Source organism: Pristiophorus japonicus, chromosome 16, assembly GCF_044704955.1.
Source record: "Pristiophorus japonicus isolate sPriJap1 chromosome 16, sPriJap1.hap1, whole genome shotgun sequence".
NCBI classification, from domain to species: domain Eukaryota; kingdom Metazoa; phylum Chordata; class Chondrichthyes; family Pristiophoridae; genus Pristiophorus; species Pristiophorus japonicus.
Genome location: NC_091992.1, coordinates 14221705 through 14246078, shown reverse-complemented (window position 1 = coordinate 14246078; position 24374 = coordinate 14221705). Strand labels below are relative to the sequence as shown.

The window sequence follows — 24374 nt, the reverse complement described above, 5'->3', positions numbered from 1 at the left end:
AGACATGAGGCTCCCTAAGCAATTGCTCTATGCAGAGCTCCTTCACGGCAAACGAGCCAAAGGTGGGCAGCGACAATGTTACAAGGTCACCCTCAAAGCCTCCCTGGTAAATTGCGACATCACCACTGACACCTGAGAGTCCCTGGCCGAAGACCGCCCTAGGTGGAGACAGTGCATCTGGGAGGGCGTTGAGCTCTTCGAATCTCAACGCCACAAGCATGAAGAGGTCAGGCGCAGGCATAGAAACATAGAAAATAGGTGCAGGAGTAGGCCATTCGGCCCTTCGAGCCTGCATCACCATTCAATAAGATCATGGCTGATCATTCGCCTCAGTACCCCTTTCCTGCTTTCTCTCCATACCCCTTGATCCCTTTAGCCGTAAGGGCCATATCTAACTCCCTCTTGAATATATCCAATGAACTGGCATCAACAACTCTCTGCGGTAGGGAATTCCACAGGTTAACAACTCACTGAGTGAAGAAGTTTCTCCTCATCTCAGTCCTAAATGGCTTACCCCTTATCCTTAGATTATGTCCCCTGGTTCTGGACTTCCCCAACATCAGGAACATTCTTCCTGCATCTAACCTGTCCAGTCCCGTCAGAATTTTATACGTTTCTATAAGATCCCCTCTCATCCTTCTAAACTCCAGTGAATACAGGCCCAGTTGATCCAGTCTCTCCTCATATGTCAGTCCTGCCATCCCGGGAATCAGTCTGGTGAACCTTCGCTGCACTCCCTCAATAGCAAGAACATCCTTCCTCAGATTAGGAGACTAAAAATGAACACAATATTCCAGGTGAGGCCTCACTAAGGACCTGTACAACTGCAGTAAGACCTCCCTGCTCCTATACTCAAATCCCTCCCCTAGCTATGAAGGCCAACATACCATTTGCCTTCTTCAATCCCCAATGACTGATGCCCCACGACACCCTTGTCTCGCTGCACCACCCCCCCCCAATCTGCCGCCATTCAGATAATATTCTGCCTCCGTGTTTTTGCCCCCAAAGTGGATAACCTCACACCCATCCACACTACACTGCATCTGCCACGCATCTGCCCATTCACCCAACCTGTCCAAGCCACCCTGCAGCCCCCTAGCGTCCCCCCCACAGCCCACACTGCCAGGCAGCGGAAGGAGCATGTGGCAAATCAGTCCCACCCCCCCCTTCCCCAACGAATGTCTGTCCCACCAAAGGACTCACTTTAGGAGTGGAAGCAAGTCTTCCTTAATTACGAGGGACTGCCTATGATGATGATGTACATAATTCATGGCTCTGAATCATATAGGAGGGCGTATCACTATTGTTCTGTAACCCATGAACTTGGTGCCGGATTTGAGATCCTGGTGTTCGAACACTCTCTTCCTCAGATGGCCGAAGGCTGCACTGGCGCACAGAAATTGGTGTTGGACTTAGTCATCGATGTCTGCCCTTGCTGATAGTAGGCTCCCAAGGTATGGGAAGTGGTCCACATTTTCCAAGGTCTCATCGTGGAGCTTTTGTAACCGGGGAGCAGTGCTGTGTGGTGGGGGCAGGTTGGTAGAGGACCTTTGTCTTACTGATGTTTAATGTAAGGCCCAGACTCTCATACGCTTCAGTGAAGGTGTCAACGATGGTTTGGAGTTTGGACTCCGAGTGTGCATAAATGCAAGCGCCGTCTGTATATTGTAATGCAATGACAGAGGTTGGAGCAACGTTGGATCTAGACTGGAGGCGTAGAAGGTTGAACAATTTCCCGCTTGTCCTGCAGATTAACTCCACTCCAGCGGAGAGCTCGTTAAGGGTGAGATGAAGCATTGCAGCGAGGAAGATTGAGAAGAACATAGATGCGATGACACAGCCTTTGCTTGTCTGCACTTGCATTGGGTCAATACACATAATTTTTACAGGTTATATTACATGTAAGGTACTGAGCATGCGCAGTGCGAGGCGCCCGGCTTCTAACTCCGCCCCCCCCCGTGCGTGGAGTGATTGACAGTTCCAGTCGGGCATGCGCAGTCCGTGGCGTTTGGCCTCTAACCCCGCCCCCCGTGCGCGGAGTGATTAACGGTTCCAGTCGGGCATGCGCAGTCGAGGCGCCCGGGCTCTAACCCCGCCCCCCCCCCCCCCCGTGCGCTAAATGATTGACAGTTCCAGCGGCGCATGCGCTCATGTGTGACACTGACGCCGACGCCGTACGTGGTGTCTGGGGCTCGGTCGCCGTGGCAGCGGTTGCCGGAGGGAGGAGGAGAGGAGAGGAGAGGAGAGAGCGGGGGTGAGGAGTCAGCTCGGTCTGATGGCAATGGAGGCGCTGGGGGAGGCCGGCCTGCACTTTGACGAGCTCAGCAAACTCAGGGTCTTGGATCCGGAGGTGGCACAAAATACAACCGAGCTGAAAGAGGAGTGCAAGGACTTTGTCGAAAGTAGGTCCGGGGAGGTAGGGAGGTTGGTCACCATATGGGCTGGGGGTGTCAGAAAGACTTGCATTTATATAGTGTAACATCTCATCCGAAAGACGTCAGCTGTGGCTCAGTGGTCAGAAGGTTGTGGCTTCAAGTCCCACTCCAGAAACTTGAGCTTAGAAATCCAGGCTGACAGTCCCAGTGCAGTGCCGAGGGAGTGCTGCACGGTCAGAGGTGGCGTCTTTCAGATGAGATATTAAATTATTCTCTCCGGTGGACATCGGCATTATTTTGAAATACAGCAGGGGGAGTTAGCCCTGGTGTCCTGGCCAATATTTATCCCTCAACTAACATCACCAAAACACATTATCTGGTCATTGTCACATTGCTGATTGTGGGAGCTTGCTGTGCGCAAATTGGCTGCTGCATTTCCAAGTGACCACACTTCAAAAATACTTCATTGGCGATACAACGTTTTGGGATGTCTGGTAGTTGTGAAAGGTGCTATATAAATGCAAGTCATTCTTGCTCTGACAGTCAGCACTCCGCTGCGCTGGAGTGTCAGTCGAGATGATGTGTTCCAAGTTTCTGGAGTGGGACTTGAACCACAAACTTTCTGACTTGGAGACAGGAGTGCTGCCCATTGAGCCACGGTTGATACCTAGAAGTATAAACTGCTCTGGGCACTAATGGAGTAGATACCAAAAGAAATTCTTCTTGCAAAGAGTGATGAATGTCTGAAACAATTTTTCAGAGTGGTAGGGGTGCACCCAAAAGGGGCTTTCAAAATAAAGTTGGATGCCGGTCTGGTGAACTCTGCTCAGTTCCCATCTTCTGTGCTGCTTCCACTTCTGGTCACTGAGACATTCAAGTGCTGGAGGCAATGCAAAGGGCCACAAGACCTGGTGTCAAAAGTCTGGGACTTCATGAGGAAATCCTGGACTTTTCAGAGTCTGTGAGATGATATTGAGTTATATGGTAGTTAAGAGAATGAAAAAGGTATATCTAGAATATTTAAATTAATTTAGGACAGTAGTACAAAAACACAGGATCAAAGATAAATTTAGGAAGTTCTTCACATTCAGTACAATGATCAATGCTAGAGTAGGGGAAACAGCTTGGGATCATTTAAGAAACAACTAGATGCTGCAATGAGGGGACTGTAGAGTCTTTCTGGGTGGATGGAATAAGGGTGCTGAATGGTTTTGCTTATCCGTAATTATCTTGTGAATGCAAAACTTTGGAGAGAGCAAAGCAGTGGGAATAGTTTTAAACTGCTTGAACAAAGAGTTGGCATAGACATGATGGGCTGAATGGTCTCCTTCTGTGCTCTAACTACCATAGCCATTGGCTCACCAAGAATGGTGTCTGCAGACTGTCTATATGGTAAATCAGGAGATTTACGGGGAAAAGGCGAGGTAGTGGGACTAGCTGAAGTGTCCTTCCAGAGAGCCAGCACGGGCTCGACGGGCCAAATGGCCGCCTTCCGTGCTGTAACCATTCTATGATTCTATAATGTGTGGAGTCTTCTAAACCAAAAGTAAGGACTCCTCTCCTCAGTCCCCACTCAACTGACTGCAGCATCAGTGTTACGTGAAACTTAGAATGGAATTTGCACTCTCTTATAAAATATTAGCTGCCAAACCTCAATCAGTAGGAGTGATAGCCCTTTAACATAGTAAACATTCTAAGGCACTTCACAGAAGTGTCTTCAGACAAAAATTGCCACTGAGCCAAAGAAGCAGATGCTTGGAGGGGTTACTAAAAGCTTGGTCAAAGGGGTAGGTTTTAAGGAGGGTCTTAAAGGAGTACAAGAGATGTGGAGAGGTTTAGCGAGACAATTCCTGAGATTAAAGGCCTAGATGCCTGAAGGCATATTCGCCAGTGGTGGGCAAAGAGTGGTATGTGCACACAAAGCCACAGTTGGAGGAACGCAGAGTTCTTGGAGGGTTGTTAAATTATGGAAGAGAATTCTGGAGTGGAGGGAAGGGGGATGCACAGTGGGTCCAAGTTGGAAGAGTGGAGTGCGTGAGTTGGGAAGGTTACCGAGGTAGGGTGGAGTGAGGCCATGGAGAGCTTTTTAAATGAGGTTAAAGATTTTGAAATCAATACATTGCAAACAGGGGGCCATTGGAGATTGGTGAGGTCAGGGTGATTGATGAGCAGGACTTTGTATGGAATAGCACATGGCTGGTGAGGTTCTAATGAGTTGGAGTTTGTATTGGGTAAAGGTTGGCAGGCCGACTAGGAGACCCTTTCCTCTGATTCAGTCTCACCAAGGATGTTGATCCAGTGACTTCCAATTAATAAAAATGTTTCCAGCACTGATTCCCTCACAAACTTATAAAAGCAAATATCGGCTTTTGTAACTACTTGTCCAAGATAATGCTGTCCCCTGTAAAACAAATAGAATCAGGCCTGGATCTAAACTTGACATGTTTTTGCAACATCTAAAATGTCAGCTTTATTGAATGGGTTCAAAACAGTGAGAGGATAGATGCTGCATTAACGATTGAACAAATGCCAAATAATACAAATATTCAGAGGTTAACTATAATTAGATTAACTAGAAAAACAGGCAACTATGATGAGAGTTTGTCAATCTGAGCTTGAAATACTGTCTGTGGTCTATGACACAATTGAAGAATAGCTTACTGTGTAAAAAGTACATTTTAATTAATGACGGGGAACAGTCGGATCGAATGTAAAATGTAGACCAGCAGAGGAGGCTTTGTATATAGTGTTGGAAATGCTCTTCTGTAAAGTGTTACTTGCTTCCAGTGTTAGAATTAACTTTTTAATCATTAAAAAATGGTATGCTTTAAACAGTGCTCTTCCTGTATTAGGAAAAAGACATTGTGTGAATTGGTAACCCAAATGAGGTTTTCTGCATTATTTAATGTTAACATTAAGACCAACGGCACAAACTCTCTGACAATCAAACCACATCCGTTCTGTGTTTTGCTCCCACCTGTGATGGGAGTGAAACACGGGAAGGATGTTTGATTGTTTTGCCTGCGCTCAGAGGCAGTCTAGACAGGTATGGTGAAAACCTCTTCTCTCATTTGCGGCTGATACTCCGGCCCCAAGAGAAATATTTCTGTGAGGCTCGCTTCATTTCCCAACAGAGCTGAAAAACAAACATCCTTTTGAAATTGGCTGACGAGAATTTATAAACCATAAATCAAACTTTCAGGAACACTTTTGATAAGGTCCCACATGGTAGATTGGTCACGAAGGTTAAAGCCCATGGGATCCAGGGCAAAGTGCCAAGTTGGATCCAAAATTGGCTTGGAGGCAGGAAGCAAAGGGTAATGGTTGATGGATGTTTTTGTGACTGGAAGGATGTTTCCAGTGCGGTTCCGCATGGCTCAGGACAGCGTCCCTTGCTTTTTGTAGTATATATTAACGATTTAGATTTGCATATAGGGAGTATGATTAAGAAGTTTACAGACGACACTAAAATTGGCTGTGTGGTTGATAATGAAGAGGAAAGTCGTGGGCTGCAGGAGGATATCAATCTACTGGTCAGGTGGGCAGAGCAGAGGCAAATGGAATTTAATTCAGAAAAGTGTGAGTTAATGCACTTTGGGAGGGCTAATAAGGAAAGGGTATACATATTAAGCGGTAGGCCACTTACTAGTGTAGATGAACAAAGGGACCTTGGAGTGATTGTCCACAGAACCCTGAAAGTTGCAGGCCAGGTGGATAAGGTGGTTAAGAAGGCATACAGAATGCTTGCCTTTATTGGCCGAGGCATAGAATATAAGAGCAGGGAGGTTATGCTTAAATTGTACAATACTTTGGTTAGGCCACAGCTGGAGCACTGCGTGCATTCTGGTCGCCATACTATAGGAAGAATGTGATTGCACTAGAGAGGATGCAGAAGAGATTTACTAGGATGCTGCCTGGAATGGAGAATCTTAGTTATGAGGACAGATTAGATAGGCTGGGTTTGTTCTCATTGAGGTGTACAAAATATTGAGGGGTCTGGACATAGAGGATAGTCAGGGCCTATTTCCATTGGTTGAGAGGTCTATTACAAGGGGGCATAGTTTTAAGGTGGTTGGTGGAAGGATTAGAGGGGATTTGGGGGGGGCTTCTTTACGCCCAATTGGCCTGGGCTTTTATCTAGCTTTTGCCTCTCCCAGAAGATCCCATGGCTCCGGTTGGGATGGAGTGTAGAATGTTTCTGTGTAAAGTGTTGCAGTTTGAGGCGGACTGGTTGGGCTGGGTGCTCTTTGCCTTTCCGCCATTGTTCATTGGTTTATATGTAACCTTCAGGGCTGCTGACCATAAGAACATAAGAATTAGGAACAGTGGTGTCATGACCGAGGGCCGTGCGGCTCTTTATTGGCCGGCGTGGACATGATGGGCTGAAATGGCCTCCTTTTGCGCTGTAAATTTTTATGTTTCCAAAACCTTCCAGCAGCTGAATTTGGATTTTTCAGGATGCCTTACTGATGACAAAGTGTATTTTTTTTCCTGTTGTAACTCATCATGAATTCTGTACCAGGGTATCAATTATTGGAGAGCATTAAACAATAAACCTTATTTAAAAATCTTGAAATAGTTTCAGGTAAGAACATTGTGCTGAAAAAGATGCATGATGAATTGAGTACCATTATACTCCAGGTTTAGTGCAAGATTCATGTTGCTATGTTGGTAAATACGACACATTTGGATTATAGAGTGGCAGCACAGTCTTGCTTTCATTGCAGTGAGTGAGACTGCATTAGATGGTAGTCTTGCACTCGATTATTGTCATCTTTGATTCCAACTTAAAAAAAAAATTGATGAGACCATTGTGTAAAACCTAGTCATCATGCATTGCAGGTGCAGCATAATTTGGACACAACATGGTATCCAGAGATTTGGCCAGTATAGCTGGGCCAAGACAATGTAAAGGAACAAGGATAACAATTCAATGGGTGGGACTCGCGAGTGGTGTTAGACTTGGATAGTGGATGTCTCATGGAGGGTGGGAGGTTAGGTGCACTTTTTAGACAATATCAAGAGGCTTACCTTGTTGAAGCAAAAGTTGAATTCTCACTCATTCAGATTCTAGCGGTTGACGAACAAGTCACGTATTAGCGTGTCATAGAAACACAGAAAATAGATGCAGGAGTAGGCCATTCGGCCCTTCGAGCCTGCACCGCCATTCAATAAGATCATGGCTGATCATTCCCTCAGTACCCCTTTCCTGCTTTCTCTCCATACCCCTTGATCCCCTTAGCCGTAAGACCATATCTAACTCCCTCTTGAATATATCCAATGAACTGGCATCAACAACTCTCTGCGGCAGGGAATTCCACAAGTTAACAACTCTCTGAGTGAAGAAGTTTCTCCTCATCTCAGTCCTAAATGGCCTACCCCTTATCCTAAGACTATGTACCCTGGTTCTGGACTTCCCTAACATCGCGAACATTCTTCCCGCATCTAACCTGTCCAGTCCCGTCAGAATTTTATACGTTTCTATAAGATCCCCTCTCATCCTTCTAAACTCCAGTGAATAAAGGCCCAGTTGATCCAATCTCTCCTCATATGTCAGTCCCAGCCATCCCTGGAATCAGTCTGGTGAACCTTCACTGCACTCCCTCAATAGCAAGAACGTCCTTCCTCAGATTAGGAGACCAAAACTGAACACAATATTCCAGATGAGGCCTCACCAAGGCCCTGTACAACTGCAGTAAGAACTCCCTGCTCCTATACTCAAATCCCCTAGCTATGAAGGCCAACATACCATTTGCCTTCTCCACCACCTGATGTACCTGCATGCCCACTTTCAGTGACTGATGAACCATGACACCCAGGTCTCGTTGCACCTCTTTTTCTAATCTGCCGCCATTCAGATAATATTCTGCCTTCGTGTTTTTGCCCCCAAAATGTATAACCTCACATTTATCCACATTATACTGCATCTGCCATGCATTTTCCCACTCACCTAACCTGTCCAAGTCACCCTGCAGCCTCTTAGCGTTGACCTCACAGCTCACACCGCCACCAATTTAGTGTCATCTGCAAACTTGGAAATATTACACTCAATTTCTTCATCTAAATTGTTAATGTATATTGTAAAGAGCTGGGGTCCCAGCACTGAGCCAATTATCTTCTGGTGTGGTTATGATGTGTAATTTCACAATTTTTAAAATCTTTTCTTTCAGAAATAGGCCAGTTCCAGAAAATTGTTGGTGGTTTAATTGAACTAGTCGATCAGCTTGCTAAAGAAGCTGAGAACGAAAAGATGAAGGTAATGTTCCTCTCGATACAATACTGACATTTTGTGTGTCGTAGGTACTTTAACACTAAGGGAAATGGTGGTGCTATCAACTTCTCTTTACTACGTCAAATGGTTACGTTTCATCTTTATGAACCTTTGAACGGTCTGACAGCAGGAATGACACCGTATGGTAGTTTGATCCGGTGTAGGAATGTACGAGCCGTGTATGATGCATTCCCCAAACAGAAAATGAAGGAACTGGGATCAAGTGGTGTTTTTGAGATAACGTGGATTGTAGTAATTACCTATGGAGGTTGATTACAAAATAGTTTGCTCTGTAATAAATAACTAACGGGTAAAGTCCACCTTGTTGTCTTGGGGTGTAAAATTCTTCTAAATGACGAGTTATGGAATTGACCCACTTGTTTGCACACTAGACCACGATTTTAGAGAAACCTGTACTATGTGGTTGGGGAATAAAAATGCTGCCCATCATGGGGGAATCTACTACAGCGAGAGAAAGTAACTGGCTCTGGGGATTATTAAAAGTTTCATAGAACAAAAGATTAATTCTGTTGCTATCTTCAGGCCATAGGTGCTAGAAATCTTCTGAAATCAGTTGCTAAACAAAGAGAAGCACAACAACAGCAGCTCCAAGCTTTAATAGCTGAAAAGAAAATGCAGCTGGAAAGGTTGGTAGAAATCTTGTATCTTTTACCAATACAAAGCGAGAATTGAGCAATATTGCAATGACTTGCATGAAGCCATCGTTAATAGTACCATTAAATGAAGCCATCTTTCTGCTGTTACTATTATTTTAGTATTAAATGTCCATCATGTATTTTATATATTGTAATGCTATTGCTCAACTAAGGAGATGAGTAAGTAAGCTAAACTGTTCATTTGTGACTTAAGCCATATACAAACAATAAGGAACTTGGTCTACACAAGCTGCATCAGCCTAAGGTACTCTCGCACACCGGCAAGGCTAAAGAATGCAAACGTGCAAGGTGTATGGCTGGTTGTATTTAAAAAAAATATATATAAATCAAAATCTCATCCATTTTACGATTGCTACATCATTCTGATGGATGGTCATTCCTCGGTCTCTGGCTCTCAAACTAATCGCTCAGAAGTGCCAACAGCAGGTTTGGTTGTGACTTCCACCAGCCTAACTTTCTTTTGCTTCCTTCAGTCTGAATGGCTTGGAGGGGTTACAGCAAACTGAGCCACTTTTCTTGGCTTCTCCAATTTAGAATTAAATATATTTATTTTTTATTTTTTTTAAAATCTAATTTTTGCAACCATCTGTAAAGAAATCCTAACAAGTTTCAACAACAACTTGCATTTATATAGCACCTTTAACGTAATAAAATGTCCCAAGGTGCTTCACAGGAGTGTAAACAGACAAAAATTGACACCGTGCCAAAGGAGACATTAGGGCAGCTGACCAAACACTTGGTCAAAGAGGTAGGTTTTAAGGAGCGTCTTAAAGGAGGGGGGAGAGGTAGAGGTGTTTAGGGATGGAATTCCACAGCTTGAGGCCTAGAGGGCAGAAGGCACGGCCACCAGTGGTGGGGCAAAGGAAGTGGGGGGATGCGAAACAGGTCAGAGTGGTATAAACAGAGTTCTCGGAGGGTTGTAGGAGTTTACAGAGATGGGGAGGAGCAAGTTCATTGAGGGATTTGAACATGAGAATGATGAGTTTCATGGTGTAGAAATAGATGGTAATGTGGAGTTTAATTGACCGGACTAAAGTGTTTAAGGACAAGGGGAAGCTAGTAGGTAAATGCGCACACAGTTCATGGTACAGTTAGATTATGAGGCTATAGTTCTGATTTTTTTCTTTAAAATGAAACTTTGTTTCGCAGTTTCCTTGTAATCTTTTTTTGTGACTGAAAGAAACAAGTTGACTGGACATTTTGTAGGCCATTATCAGCCAATTGGAATTGTCATTTGTGTTTACCCATTATTAATGTATTGTATGTAATCAGGGCTGTGCAGTAAACAAGTGGTGAAGAAGTCAAGTTGCCCCGAGCAAGGTCCTTTTAAGGACTACAGTAATATTTGACTACCCCAAATAATTGTTAAATATATAAAATTATGCTGGGCAAGAGCCAGAACCTGCCCCATCCCTTTCTATCTCCCCACACTGGGAAAATCTCGGGCCAGCTGTATTGCCGCGTTATTTACAGCCAACTCTGTCAGCTCTTCGACTTTAGTGTAGTGGCTGGTGTGCAACGGCCACCACACGTTAAAAAAATCCACGCACAGACATCTTCCATTCTTGAGGATGTAGTTCGGGTTCTTCTTCAAAACACCTGTGAACTCATCCTTTTTTTTTGGCATGGAAGCAAGTCATCCTCATTTCGAGGGACCGCCTGTGATGATGACATGAAATATCCCCCCTCAAATTTTCGAAGTGTTTATTCTTCAACACTAATGAAGATTTAGATTTTTGTTAAATAATAATTCTGTACTGAGTGTCTCAGTTATACTTCAGTTTTTTTGTCTCAATTTCCTAATGTTTTCATAGGCAATGATCTGCGCAGTACTCCGTCTTCATAGCGGGGATCAACTTAGAGAGATGCATAAAGGTGCAGCTTCCCCTCCCCCAGAATAGACACATGCATCATGTAGATAAATGTGTAACACGGACCATTCTCTTTTTTTACAGGTACCGGATCGAGTATGACGCACTATCAAAAGTAGAAGCCGAACAAAATGAATTCATTGATCAGTTCATTCTTCAGAAATAAAATGGGAAGGGAAGACACTAAAAAGAGAAGCGTTTTTTTTTCTCTGCAACGATGCAGTGAAGTTTGCAGTGATTAATCCATTATGGCATTCCATCAAAACAGTGGTTTTACACACGGTGCATTTTTGCATTGCCTTTTCATTTTTCAATGAATATATATATCCAGCAGGTATTTCTATAATGCAGGTTTGTATGTGGTTGTTTGGACTACATAAGCTATTTGTAACAATTTTAATATCCACTTTTTTAGGATGGCATTTCCACAAGCATCAGAACACGTACGTTACGTGTAAATATTTTGTTATCCTTTATTGTTTTGTATATTCTGTTATTGTTAATAAATAGTTCCACAACTTAGTGTGAAATGTGTAGACCATCATCTCACGAGTGTCCCTTTGAGAACATGAATAAAACTGATGTTCTAAGCTGTGCCTTACCCACCACAGCGGTGTCTGGTGTGTCTGTGCACTGCAGGATTGCCTCTGATGTAAAGAACGCTGACAGAAAGAAAACTTGCACCATAAACTAGTGGTTTGGGCTGTTACCCCACCAGGAAATGTAGACAACACGCACCAACATTTGGCATTGGGCTGTGAGTGGGTTGGCCTCTTAGCCTTTCTGTTCAAATAAGTAATATGGTTTCAGCATTGCTGGCTTATCTGGACTTCTCCCTCCCCTTCCCCCAACACTGCAGAAGGTCAGTGGCCGGATCCACAAAGTGGGGAAATGTGACTTTGTAATAACTGCATATATGCGAGGCATGCACATGTTCTGCCCATTGTTTGTTACTAGAGTCCTCAGTATAAACGGATTTGGTACAGTGAAAACCAGCACAGCCCATATATCCCTTTTATTATTGAACCACTTCCATTCAACTGCCCCACAGTGTGGTAAATTCTTGGAAACATCCCACTTACAAAGAACACAATCAGATGAATAAATCAGAGTAATTTGTTGCAAGATAAGCCATAAAAATGTAGGTTTGAGGATAGTGTCATTAGTCCTATTAAAAATTCAATCACTTTTACAGAAGTAAGTTATTGGGAAAATACTTCACAGCAATTTCATGAAAGTCCACTTTTTATTACCAGTTACATTACTGCATATTTAATCAGGACTGAACTCCTCTACATAAAAAGTATTGAATAGATTTATTTGAATTTAACCCAGTTGAAAACACACAATCCAAGTGACTGTTTCAATTGATATTTATATAAATCCAATACGGTATACTGAGGTCTCAAACTAAACACCATCTTCATCTAGGACCAAAATGTTCCAACAGAATTTCATTTAGCTGTGATTATATATTGCAATAGTATTTGAGATCAATGCCAAAATATATATTTTTGTGTTTAGTTATACTGCTGCTTCAGTTATGGTTGATCAGCTTTCGGCCCAGTAAAATTTCTCATTTCTAAGTTTATGCTTACCACATTCACAGTCCTTTTTAAATTAAGCAAGGAGTTGTCGAACATATCATCATCATCAGCAGCATAGGCAGTCCCTCGGAATCGAGGAAGACTTGCTTCCACTCTTAAAGGAGTCCTTAGGTGGCTGTACAGTCCAATTCGAGAAGCACAGTCTCTGTCACAGGTGGGGCAGATAACCGTTGAGAGAAGGGGTGGGTGGGACTGGTTTGCCGCACGCTCTTTCCGCAACCTGCGCTTGATTTCTGCATGCTCTCGGCGATGAGACTCGAGGTGCTCAGCGCCCACCTGGATGCACTTCCTCCACTTAGAGCGGTCTTTGGCCAGGGTCTCCCAGGTGTTGATGGGGATGTTGCACTTTATCAGGGAGGCTTTGAGGGTGTCCTTGTAACGTTTCCACTGCCCACCTTTGGCTCGTTTGCCGTGAAGCAGTTCCAAGTAGAGCGCTTGCTTTGGGAGTCTCTTGTCTGGCATACGAACTATGTGGCCTGCCCATCGGAGCGGATTAAGTGTGCTCAGTGCTTCAATGCTGGGGATGTTGGCCTGGTCGAGGATGCTAATGTTGGTGTGTCTGTCCTCCCAGGGGATTTGTAGGATCTTGCGGCGACATAGTTGGTGGTATTTCTCCAGCGACTTGAGGTGTCTACTGTACATGGTCCATGTTTCTGAGCCATACAGGGGGGCGGGTATCACTACAGCCCTGTAGACCATGAGCTTGGTGGCAGTTTTGAGGGCCTGTTCTCCAAACACTCATTTCCTCAGGTTGTGCTGGTGCACAGGAGGCGGTGTTGGATCTCTAGGACTGGTTCAATGAGAACGATCAGGAGATCCATGAGCTAATAGATCGCAAGTACAGGGCATTTCTGAGCCTTAACAACTCAACTCGGGAGCAGCAAAGCAGCATTAGAGATGGCTCAAGACTGAAGTCCAACAAAAAAACCTGGGACCTAAAGAACAGGTGGTGGATGGAGAAAGCACAGAAGATACAGCAGCTGGCCGACAGCCATGACGTGCGAGGATTCTTCATCGCAGTCAAGGCCACCTACGGCCCAAACACCCAAGGCCGCAGTCCACTGCTGGCCAAGAACGGGGAAACACTCAAAGACACCGACTATACTATAGCACTGAATAGGACAACCAGCTAATCCAGCTTGCTCCATTATCTGTGTCCATTTTCCAGGACCCAATTAGGTGCATAATAATTTTTTTTGTCGCGCTCTGATCCCTCGGCTCAGAGTTGGGGCTTGGAGCAATTCTCTTCGGAATGCTTCAACAGAGTCAGTATTTTCTGTACCAGGTAGCGGTCCACTCCATAATTCTTTCTTTGACAGCACCTCTGGTGACTACTAGTCGGAAGGGCAAAAGTAATAATATCATGGGAGCACCCATCACCTGCAAATGCCTCTCCCAAGTCTCTCACTATTCTGACTTGGACATATACCACCGTTCTTTCATTAGTGCTGGGTCAAAATCACAGAATTCCCAACTTAACACTGGTGCGAGAGGATTGCAGTGTTTCAAGAATAAGGTCCACCATTTCAGGGCGATTAGTGATAGACAACTAATGCAGCATTGCCAGTGTCAGGCACATCCTGGAAATAACAAAACATGAAGAGGTTTATAATCATGTATTCTTGTCCTGGCTTTGCACAAACTTATCCTTTGCTATATCCTCCTCATTACTTTAACTTGAATCATATCCATCTTAAAAATATTTTTGCTAGAGAATAGATTTAACTTTCTTAGCCTCACTTCATAACTCAATCTAAAATGTACAATCAATTCTTTTGTTGTCCTCCAGAATACTCCAATGTTTTACCTGCCTTTTATCAGTATGTGTGTGTGTCGGGGAACATTGAGAGAACCTGTCATGTGACACTGAAAACATCAAATTATCCATCATTAATAAAATACAAAGAAAGGTTCTCCCAAGCATAAGTACAGGAATTAAAATACTGTTTATTGATAGTGCATTTCCAAGATCATCAGTATCATATGATCCTCGATACCATACACCAAGGTACAAGTGTACAGGAATAATGGCTGTTCATCCTTCTACTGCCCAAATACAGCAACTTTCTGATCCAACTATCATGTTGCTGGCATACAATTTTTAAATAATCTCACTCCTGAACAATTGATTGGAAAACAGAATCCATAGAGTAATCCAAATATTAGTGACGAATAGTCAAAGTTTTGAGGAGCAAATTCAGGGCAGAAGCCAGAATGTATTTCTCTAAACAGGGTGATCCAACAAGCTCAATAGGTTGCTAGGGAGGGTGGCAGGAAAATGGTCCCATTTAAGAAGCTGGGCACAGGAATTGAAGGTGGATTACGGAGACCAAAAGGGCTAAATCAGATTATCTAACCTGTGGTCCTAGGGCCAGATGCAGCAACAACAACTTGTATTTATATAGCGCCTTGAACATAGTGAAATGTGCAAAGGCGCTTCACAGGAGTATTATGAGATTTTTTTTTAAATGAGCGCTGGAAATCCAGCTCTCAAAGTGCAGGCAATTCGGTGTGCCTGTATGCCCCTGTTTGAACTGGCCATTTGGAAAGAGTTGTTCTTAGCACTGTTACCCTATTGATAAATCAGATGACCAAGGTCTCTTAGTATCAGCAACACGAGATATATACAAATTAATGGGAACATGGATTTAAACTTTCTATGTGGCCTCTGAGGCTCCATGGTACACACTTTGTGATCCTGTCAATTTTAACTGAAATTAAACAGAGGGCAGCTCTGCTGTGACAGTAAAGTCTTCACGCACATCCTATTTTATTCAGATTTACAATTTTATTACAAATTGCTCCCAAATTATAAGACCGTAATTCCAAATGGAGCACCGAGGGAAAAATGGGAAATGATCCACTTGGAAGCAGTTACCGTCTCTTCTTTTCCTCATCAGGATTATACCTTTTGCTGAAAAGCATGGTTAGCAAGATCATAATCGGGATTAGTAAATAGGGAGCGTAAATAGCTAAGAGAGACAACCGTTCTGACAAGGTATTTGGTCCTGGGTATGTCGATTTTGAGAAGTCGTTAAACAGAATATGTGCAAGGATGGAAATGACTGTTGTAGCCACATGTGTGGAGTACACGATAGCGGGTGTCCTTATCCATGAGCAACTTCCTGCATGTAAGAGTAATACAAAGCATTATATTATTAATCATACTTCTCTCCATTGTGTATTTATGTGGATTATTCCAGGCATGACCTTTGAAATGTAAAACAAAATGTCATGTTGTATAAATAGTTCTTTGGATGTTTAAAAAAAAAGAAATTAGAGGGACTTAAATTAGTTTTAGAGACTGCCTTGAAGGCACAGGATATGATTCTATATCCACAATTCCCAAAATGGTGACTCTTATCTTGGTTTATTGTGAAAAAGCACTATGGCCACAGGGAGGGAAGCTTAGTCAATCCTTAAAGGAAGAAAGACTTGCATTTATGTCTTTCACTACCTCAGGATGCCCCAAAGTGCTTACAGTCAATTAAGTACTGTTGTAATGTAGGGAAACGCGACCGACAATTTCCACACAGCAAGCTCCCACGAACAGCAATTTGATAAGACCAGATAATCTTTTTTTGGTGATGCTGGTTGAGGGATAAATATTGGCCAGGACACCAGGGAGAATTGCCCTGCTCCTCTTCAAAATAGTGCCATGGGATCTTTCAGCATCCACCCGAGAGGATAGATGGGGCCTCGGTTTAATGAAAAATGGCAGCTCCGACAGTGCAGCACTCCCTCAGCACTGTGCTGGAGTGCCAGCCTGGAATTTTGTGCTCAGGTCACTGGAGCGGGATTTGAACCCACAACCTTCTGACTCAGAGGCAAGAGTGCTACACAGCCGACACTGCACCCACAGCTGGCAGGTGCAAGCTGGCAGACACACAAACACAAGCCTGCAGTCCATGCTCGATATGGTAAAGTTCATTGTGCAGGAAGGCCCTCGCAGGAAAAAGCAGAGGAAATAAGATGAGACACACAGTAGACCTGATATTCCCATCTTCATGGTTTGCCATATTATGAACATCACAGCTGTCAGTCCTTTCAAAGCCAGTGTGAGTGACAGGAATGATTTATAATGGCAGAGCGGGGGGGAAGCGAATGAACATCATCAATGTCTCTGCAGCACTCAGCTCAATTCATACAGATCCAAAACAAATTCTGCCTTTCCACTCCAGGTGGTGCTGCCTTTTGGATGAGACGTTAAACCGAGGCCCTGTCCACACTCTGAAGATTCCATGGCACTATTTTGAAAAAGAGCACAGGAGTTATCCCCGGTGTCCTGGCCAATATTTATCTCTCAATCAACATAAAAACAGATTATCTGGTCATTATCACATTGCTGTTTGTGGGAGCTTGCTGTGGATAAATTGGCTGCCGCGTTTCCCACATTACAACAGTAACTACACTTCAAAAAGTACTTCATTGGCTGTAAAGCGCTTTGAGACATCTGGCGGTCGTGAAAGGCGCTATATAAATGCAAGTCTTTTCTTTCTTTCTCTCTCTCAGTTCCTAATGTTAATTTTGCTTCACTCTCAGTCACAGTTTACTTCAGGTTGTATGGTATGATTGTGTTAAATCCTGCAATAGATATACAATACAAATAGCAAGATAATAGTTGTCACTATTTATCTGGTAGAGTCATCCAACAAAAAATTCCGAGATCCCTAAAGCAAACAGAATATCTTCAGGAATGCTATTTGCTGTAATCTGCAGGAATTCAATTTTCCCTCTACTGTTTTTCCTGGCACTAGCCTATTTAAGGATTCAACTGTCACAATAAACTGCAAAAGCAAATCTTAAGCAGTTTATCTACAAAATCTGAAACCCAAGATTGGATTATCGACATTGACTCAATCACTGTATTTTCTCTACCGCTGCCTCTTAGTTGCCACTGAGTCACTGACTGCAGCCAAGAAAGCAGCCAAATGACCTGCTCCCAGGTCTCTGAAGTGCTGCTCTGATCAGCTGGTGGGACATGTGCAGCAGCACCTCAGGAACAACTCTTTCTGCTTGTTCCCTCCCCGTCAAGAGGCAGTGGCTGTTTTATTTTCTCTGCCGCCTCTCTAGAGCAACGAAGCAGTGATCAAGAACGCAATGGGAGTTGTGGGACTGCTTGGGGGATGTGACACTTAGGCACAAGTTACACGTGCCAAAATTTGAGATCCATTTACGTTCAAACAACTGATGGTTCGCTAGACCAGAGTTATAGCGTCACTCAGACGGATTGAAACTTTTCGTGAATCCAAAGCCAGTTGGAGGCTCTAGGATATGTGCATGTTAATGTGATGACAACAAGTTCATACACTCATCATAATGTATTTGGGTACGGTAGCATTGTGGTTATGTTACTGGACTAGTAATCCAGAGGCCTGGACTAATAATCCTGAGACGCAAATTCAAATCCCACCAATAGCTGGGAAATTTAAACTCAGTTAATTAAATAAATCTGGAATAGAACAGTTAGTATCAGTAATGGTGACCACGAAACTACCTGGTTGTCGTAAAAACCCATCTGGTTCACTAATGTCCTTTAGGGAAGGAAATCTGCCGTCCTTACCCGTTCTGCCCTTTGAAATGGCCCAACATGCCACTCAGTTGTACAAAACTTCTACGACAGTCATTGTACATTCACCACATGAACTGCAGCGGTTTAAAGGTGGCAGTTTCTCAAGGGCAACTGGGGATGGGCAATGCCTTGCCAGTGACGCCCACATCCCGTGAGCGAATTAAAAAAAAATGATAAAGTGAAAAACTTAAGAAACTTCTGTTCAACCTACAGGGTGTGAAACGACAGGGTTTTAATATTCTTTTTGCTGAACTACAGTACTGTAAATTGGAAAATGAACTGGAAACCCATAAACTGACAGACATTTCACTCCTATTTTAAAGCACTAGAGTCAGATTCCTAGTTTTCACTTTGCTGCACCGCAAAAAAGGCAGTATAACTGTAGACTGAAAAGTCTCTTTTTTCGTATAAATAGAGGCACTGAATACAAAAGCATCATCATCATAGGCAGTCCCTCGGAGTCTAGGATGACTTGCTTCCACTCTAAAAGCTGAGGAGTCCAATGCGGGACCTACAGTCTCTGTCACAGGTGGGGCAGACAGTGGTTGAAGGAAAGGGTGGGTGGGACTGGTTTGCCGCACGCTCCTTCCACTGTCTACGCTTGGTTTCTGCATGGTCTCGGCGATGGGACTCGGGGTGCTCAGCGCCCTCACGTATGCTCTTCCTCCACTTTGGACAATTGTGGACCAGGGATTCCCAGGAGTCGCTGGGAATGTTGCACTTTATCAAGGAGACTGAGAAGTCTCTTTTTTCCATATAAATAGGGGCACTAAATACAAAAGCAAGGAAGTGGTGATGAACCAATACAAGACATTGGTTAGGTTTTGATTGGAGAACTGTGTGCCGCTTTAGACATTCCATTGAAGAAAGAATTTTCCAACCATGGAAAAGGTACAGCCTAATCACTCAGATGATTCCCGAAATGAGAGGATATAGTTATGACAAGAGACTTAAAATCAAGGATGTGATCACTGGAGTGAGATAAAAATTAGAGCCAGACCTTTCAGGAGTGAAATTAAGAAACACTTCTACACATTAGACATTTGGTGGTAGACATTTGGAACTCTCTTCTGCAAATGGCAACTGATGCTGGATCAAATGCTCATTTTAAATCTGATATTGATAGCTTTTTGTTAACCAAAGATATTAGGGGTTATGGGCCAAAAGCAGGTATATGGAATTAGGTCACAAAACCGACGTGATTTCATTGAATGGCGGAACAGGCTCAAGGGGCTAAATGGTCTACTGTTCCTATGTTCCTATGAGATGGTTAAGGATAGGATCAACGAGAAGTGTTCAAAATTATGAAAGAGTCTGAGACAATAAATAGTGAATTACTATTTCCACTGTTCACTGAATCTAACAAGAAGGCATAAACTCAGAATTAGCCCTAGAAAAATCAAGGAACAGGCTAAAAGGATTTTTTTCATGTAAAAGGTTAATACAAAACTCTATCACTGGTGACTAACAAAGTCAAGTCAACCACAACATTTAAGGGGGAAATAAAACATTTCTAAAAGCAAAATATTTAAAGATACAGGGAACTGGTCTTGGGGTTGATCGTTCGAGTGGCTTCCTTCTGTATTGAAATTTCTGTCTATGATTGGGGAAGTACACTGAATGGCCAGTGAGGAGCAAGAAGTGAGAATGGGAATGTGATGTAATGGAATACAGAAACATACGATATAGTTATTGCAACAAAAAAAGGCATATCAAAATCGGTTAGAGAAAAAAAATCCTGTTTATTGTTCCACATTTTTCATCTGGTATTAATGCGCCATTAAAAAAAATCAAACAATCCTCACGGCGACACACATTTTGGCTACATGATATAATCTAAAATAATGGTACAACCTACCAACATTGCATTAATGATGCAAATACAGATGTGATGGAGGGAGGGAATACTAAGATAAGTTACAAATGTAAAGAAATACTGCACTGACCTTTATAGAAAGCATAAGCTGCGACAGGAAAGAAAGGCATCTGCAGCAATGCTTCACAAAGAATGCATGCATTGAACCATGCGGGAGGGTCCATAATCATTGGGTCTTTGAACTGAGCTGCGTACCATTTTAATAAACCTTGCAGCTGTGGAAAGAAATATAGCATTTAAAAATAAATTTAACATTTTTAAAAGTTTGTTCAACTACAATCAAAGCCTTTCTTCTGTGTTCCACATTCAGAGTCAATACTGGGTATTAATGTATCATTAGATACTGTGCAGTGCGAGTGTGCGTGAGTTTCCTTACTGTGCAGTGAGTGTGAAGGAGTTTCCTTAGATACGGTGCAGTACGAGTGTGCGCGAGTTTCCTTAGATACTGTGCAGTGAGAGTGTGAAGGAGTTTCCTTACAGTGCAGTAAGTGTGTGAAGGGATTTCCTTAAATACTGTGCAGCAAGTGTGAAGGAGTTTCCTTAGATACTGTGCAGTGTGAATGTGAAGGAGTTTCCTTAGATACTGTGCAGTGAGTGTGCGAAGGGATTTCCTTAGATACTGTGCAGTGCGAGTGTGCACGAGTTTCCTTGGATACTGTGCAGTGCAAGTGTGAAGGAGTTTCCTTAGAAACTGTGCAGTGAGTGTGAAGGAGTTTCCTTAGATACTGTGCAGTGCGAGTGTGTGCGAGTTTCCTTAGGAACAGGAGGGAGGCAAAACAAGTTGCCCAGTCAAACTAAAAATGTATGCGTGTATTAAATGTTGATTTATTCTATGTTGTGCAAATTGGTGAACACTATGTGATCGTGCTCTAAGGTCACCTGATCATGCACTGGTGATCGCAATGGAAACAGGCTGACCCCGCCCCTGATCATTTGTGGTAATTGAGGAAAGTCTTAGTTCTGACAATGGATCCACAGAGGTCGCTGTTGCCATTGGCTGTATAAGTTTACATTTCCCAATGTTGCCGCCTGCACAGACCTTGCATCAACAGTTGTGTAAAAGCACCTTCTTTAGGTACCTTCCCAACATTGATAATCATCTGCCCATTTTAAACTCTACCTTCGATGCTGCGTTGGGTGTTACAGCATCACTGAAAGTGTCAAACGGTTTAGTTCCGATAACTCCCTGTCGCTTAATTCGAATGAATGAATGATTTGAATTGCATTAAAACATCCCGAATTGTTGTTTTACTCCAGTTCCTTAATCTCAATTACGGGATAATTCAAAAACAAGAATCGACATTGAAATATCAGGGGCAGACTGTATGGTATGAAAGCAACACGAGAGATATCATACAACCAGTCCTTCACAGGAGCTGTGGGTTTGCTGGATGGTTTACCGCACAGTATCTAAATGTGCAAGACAGGCTTGAGCTAAACCCAGAACTCCTAATATTGGCCATTGGGACAGACCCCCAAGTGTTTGCCGACCAGATCCCAGACTGGTGGCTTGGAGCTTGGTGGATTTGCACAGCACAATACATAGCGCTGCAGCCCAGTGATACTGGCAAACACTCCCTGTGTAATGTTAACCAGTCCAATATGAACCTGCACAATGGGAACTGGTTAAATAAGAATCTGTACAATGGGAATTGTTGTCTGTAAAGCACTTATGAATGACTTCACGAGACAATATGTTGTACTCAAACTGTAGTGACCTTGGTCCTTTATTCGTAACTCCAGAGTGAGGCAGCCGCATGGTGGCTACCCTTTAATACAGCCCCTGCCACCAGGGCAGGAAACTCCGGTCTCCACCAGTTGCACCCTCTCGTGGTGCCAGCATAGTATATACACATTGTAAACCTTATTGATAGTACATCAGGTAAACAAGTCTCCATCTTATGCAACTATACAGTGACTACACATATATCTATAGGCTGCATATATAACAGGAATCAGGGTTCAATAAGAACCTGTACAATTTGAAGTAGTTTAATGGGAATCGGTGCAACAGCCGGTACACTTGCTTATGCTTCAATATGCGACTGAGGTTAATGATTTCTGGGAGGTTCTGGCGCAACAACTCATCCCGACATGATTCAGAAGGATATCGGAGCTACAAACTCCGGGGTGCGGCTCACAGCAAGAGACAGAGATCCTCCCGAACTCTCGCCTTCCTACTTTCGCTGTTCAGCGGTAGTGCAGCATCGAGCCGCGCTCCAGCGGGGACCGGGAGCTGGAACAGGGGTTGCGGTAACCCTAAATGCAGTCGCCTTGTCTCAATGGTTGCAAACACTCACTGCGGGCGGGTACAGCCACTCGGGTAGCAGAGCCTGCAAGTCGATGGCCAAAGTAATGGGAATGTGTGTGAAGAAGTAAAAGAAGAAGACCCACTCCAGCAGCCGCATGCAGGACGCCATGGCGGGCTGAAGGATTGGGGATTGGTGCACAAAGTGTCGCCACTCGCAGCTCCTCAAGCGATTGGTTAGCATACTGAAGGCGGAGTAACGCGGAGCGACCAACCCTGCACTCACAGGAAGATTGACAGACTCGCTTTGTGCTCAATAAACGTCAGAGTCTTCCCTAAAGTGATCAAGTGTAGCCTCAGCCCTATCCAGGTGTGCAATGGGAAGGTTTGCTCAGCCCAGGCTGACAGATTCTGCACTGCGGTGGTTCCAGCACTGCAGGATCTGGCAAATGTTGGTTGAGAATTGGTCCTGAAATTTCGGCCTCTCCGGGTGCGTACGATATGCACACGCGCCCTATTCTCGGTGCGCGATGCGCCTAAACCCGGCACTTGCGATCTGTCAACATTTTTTTTCACAGTTTCAACACATCCCCAGGAGTAGGAATAGCTATTTGCCCAACTCATGTCCATAAAACTCTTATGCCTGGTAAGGCCTGCTTTTACCAGCGTAAGAGTTTTAATAGAAAACATAAATGTTATTAGTTATTTTTATATTAAAAACCCTGTCTATGAAGGTAAGTTTATTTTTTAACACTTTTAAAACATTTTTTTAAATTCAATAAAATAATTTTTTTCTCTAAAACATTTAATTGAATGCAATTTCTATTCATTTCAAAAAAGTTGTGTTTTTTTTAAATTTATGTTTGTGTTTTATTTGTTTTTAGGGGTATTCTCTGTCATGTATCCTACATGGTTACTGCTTGTACTATTACAAGGTGTGCCACCAGAGGGCACCGCAGTGGGAGATTTGTAGGTTACCTGTACAGGTGTGCCAGGCCTAGTATAAAAGGCAGGTCACCAGGTGTGATCCTCACTCTGGAGTTATCAATAAAGGACTAAGGTCACTACAGTTCAAGTACAACACATTGCCCCGTGGAATCATTATCAGAGCATCTAAAGATATAACATTCTGATTGATAGTAATGGCAGCTCAGAGCTCCATTACGAGAATATTAACGAGAATACCACATTATGATTGGTGGTCCAGGCCCATGTGATCCCAGGATATGCATATGCTCCTGGAATACGTGGGCCTCCACGCTGGGCTGCCCATCGAGGCCTCGGAGCGCAAGTATTCGTTCTTCCGGGACCACTGGGTACATTCGTAAATATTTTTGTAGTCGGAGGCATCTGCCCGCAGGAAGCCTCTGACCGCAATTTCAGGGCCAAAGTTTTTATTCATTCATGGGATGTGGGCATCGCAGGAAAGGCCAGTATTTATTGCCCATCCTCAATTGCCCTCGAGAAGGTGGCTGAGAACTCCCACAAACAGCAATGACCAGATAATCTGTTTTAGTGATGTTGATTGAGGGATAAATATTGGCCAGGTCACCGGGGATAACTTCAAAATAGTGCCTTGGGATCTTTTACATCCACCTGAGAGAGCAGACGGGGCCTTGGTTTAACCTCTCATCCAAAAGACATCACCTCCGACAGTGCAGCACTCCCTCAGAGCGTCAGCTTAGAGTTTTGTGCTCAAGTCCCTGGAGTGGGAATTGAACCCACAACCTTTGACTCTGAGGTGAGGATGATACCAACTGAGCCACACCTGACACTGTGTGATAAAGTACTCCCACAGTGCTGTTAGGGAGGTAAATCTGGGATTTTGACCCAGCAATGATGAAGGAACGGTGATATATTTCCAAGTCGAGCTGGTG

The 24374-nt window shown here is 43.6% G+C and overlaps 2 protein-coding genes across 2 annotated transcripts; one reads left to right on the top strand and one right to left on the bottom strand.

Annotated features, from left to right (window-relative positions):
- Positions 1 to 2174: 2174 nt before the first annotated feature.
- Positions 2175 to 11724, top strand: ift20 (intraflagellar transport 20 homolog (Chlamydomonas)). Its single transcript, XM_070858059.1, has 4 exons — positions 2175 to 2402; positions 8546 to 8631; positions 9190 to 9293; positions 11279 to 11724. Exons 1-4 carry the CDS (start codon positions 2276 to 2278, stop codon positions 11358 to 11360), a joined length of 399 nt encoding a protein of 132 aa, XP_070714160.1. The 5' UTR covers positions 2175 to 2275; the 3' UTR covers positions 11361 to 11724.
- A 3004-nt stretch (positions 11725 to 14728) lies between these two features.
- On the bottom strand, positions 14729 to 22669 carry tmem97 (transmembrane protein 97). The gene is made up of 3 exons (XM_070858058.1): positions 22550 to 22669; positions 20320 to 20464; positions 14729 to 15926 (listed from the first exon to the last, which is right to left on the bottom strand). The coding sequence occupies exons 1-3, from the start codon at positions 22667 to 22669 to the stop codon at positions 15676 to 15678; spliced, it is 516 nt and encodes a 171-aa protein (XP_070714159.1). The 3' UTR covers positions 14729 to 15675.
- Positions 22670 to 24374: the final 1705 nt, after the last annotated feature.

Excerpts from the sequence above, each read along its gene's own strand:
- tmem97 (XM_070858058.1), bottom strand. The coding sequence starts at position 22,669 with ATGGCGTCCTGCATGCGGCTGCTGGAGTGGGTCTTCTTCTTTTACTTC. Across the intron at positions 20,465-22,549 it reads AGTGGCTGTACCCGCCCGCA|CTGCAAGGTTTATTAAAATG; the intron begins GTGAGTGTTTGC and ends TTCTTTCCACAG. Across the intron at positions 15,927-20,319 it reads AGCTTATGCTTTCTATAAAG|GAAGTTGCTCATGGATAAGG; the intron begins GTCAGTGCAGTA and ends TCTTACATGCAG.
- ift20 (XM_070858059.1), top strand. The coding sequence starts at position 2,276 with ATGGCAATGGAGGCGCTGGGGGAGGCCGGCCTGCACTTTGACGAGCTC. Across the intron at positions 2,403-8,545 it reads GTGCAAGGACTTTGTCGAAA|AAATAGGCCAGTTCCAGAAA; the intron begins GTAGGTCCGGGG and ends CTTTTCTTTCAG. Across the intron at positions 8,632-9,189 it reads CTGAGAACGAAAAGATGAAG|GCCATAGGTGCTAGAAATCT; the intron begins GTAATGTTCCTC and ends TGCTATCTTCAG.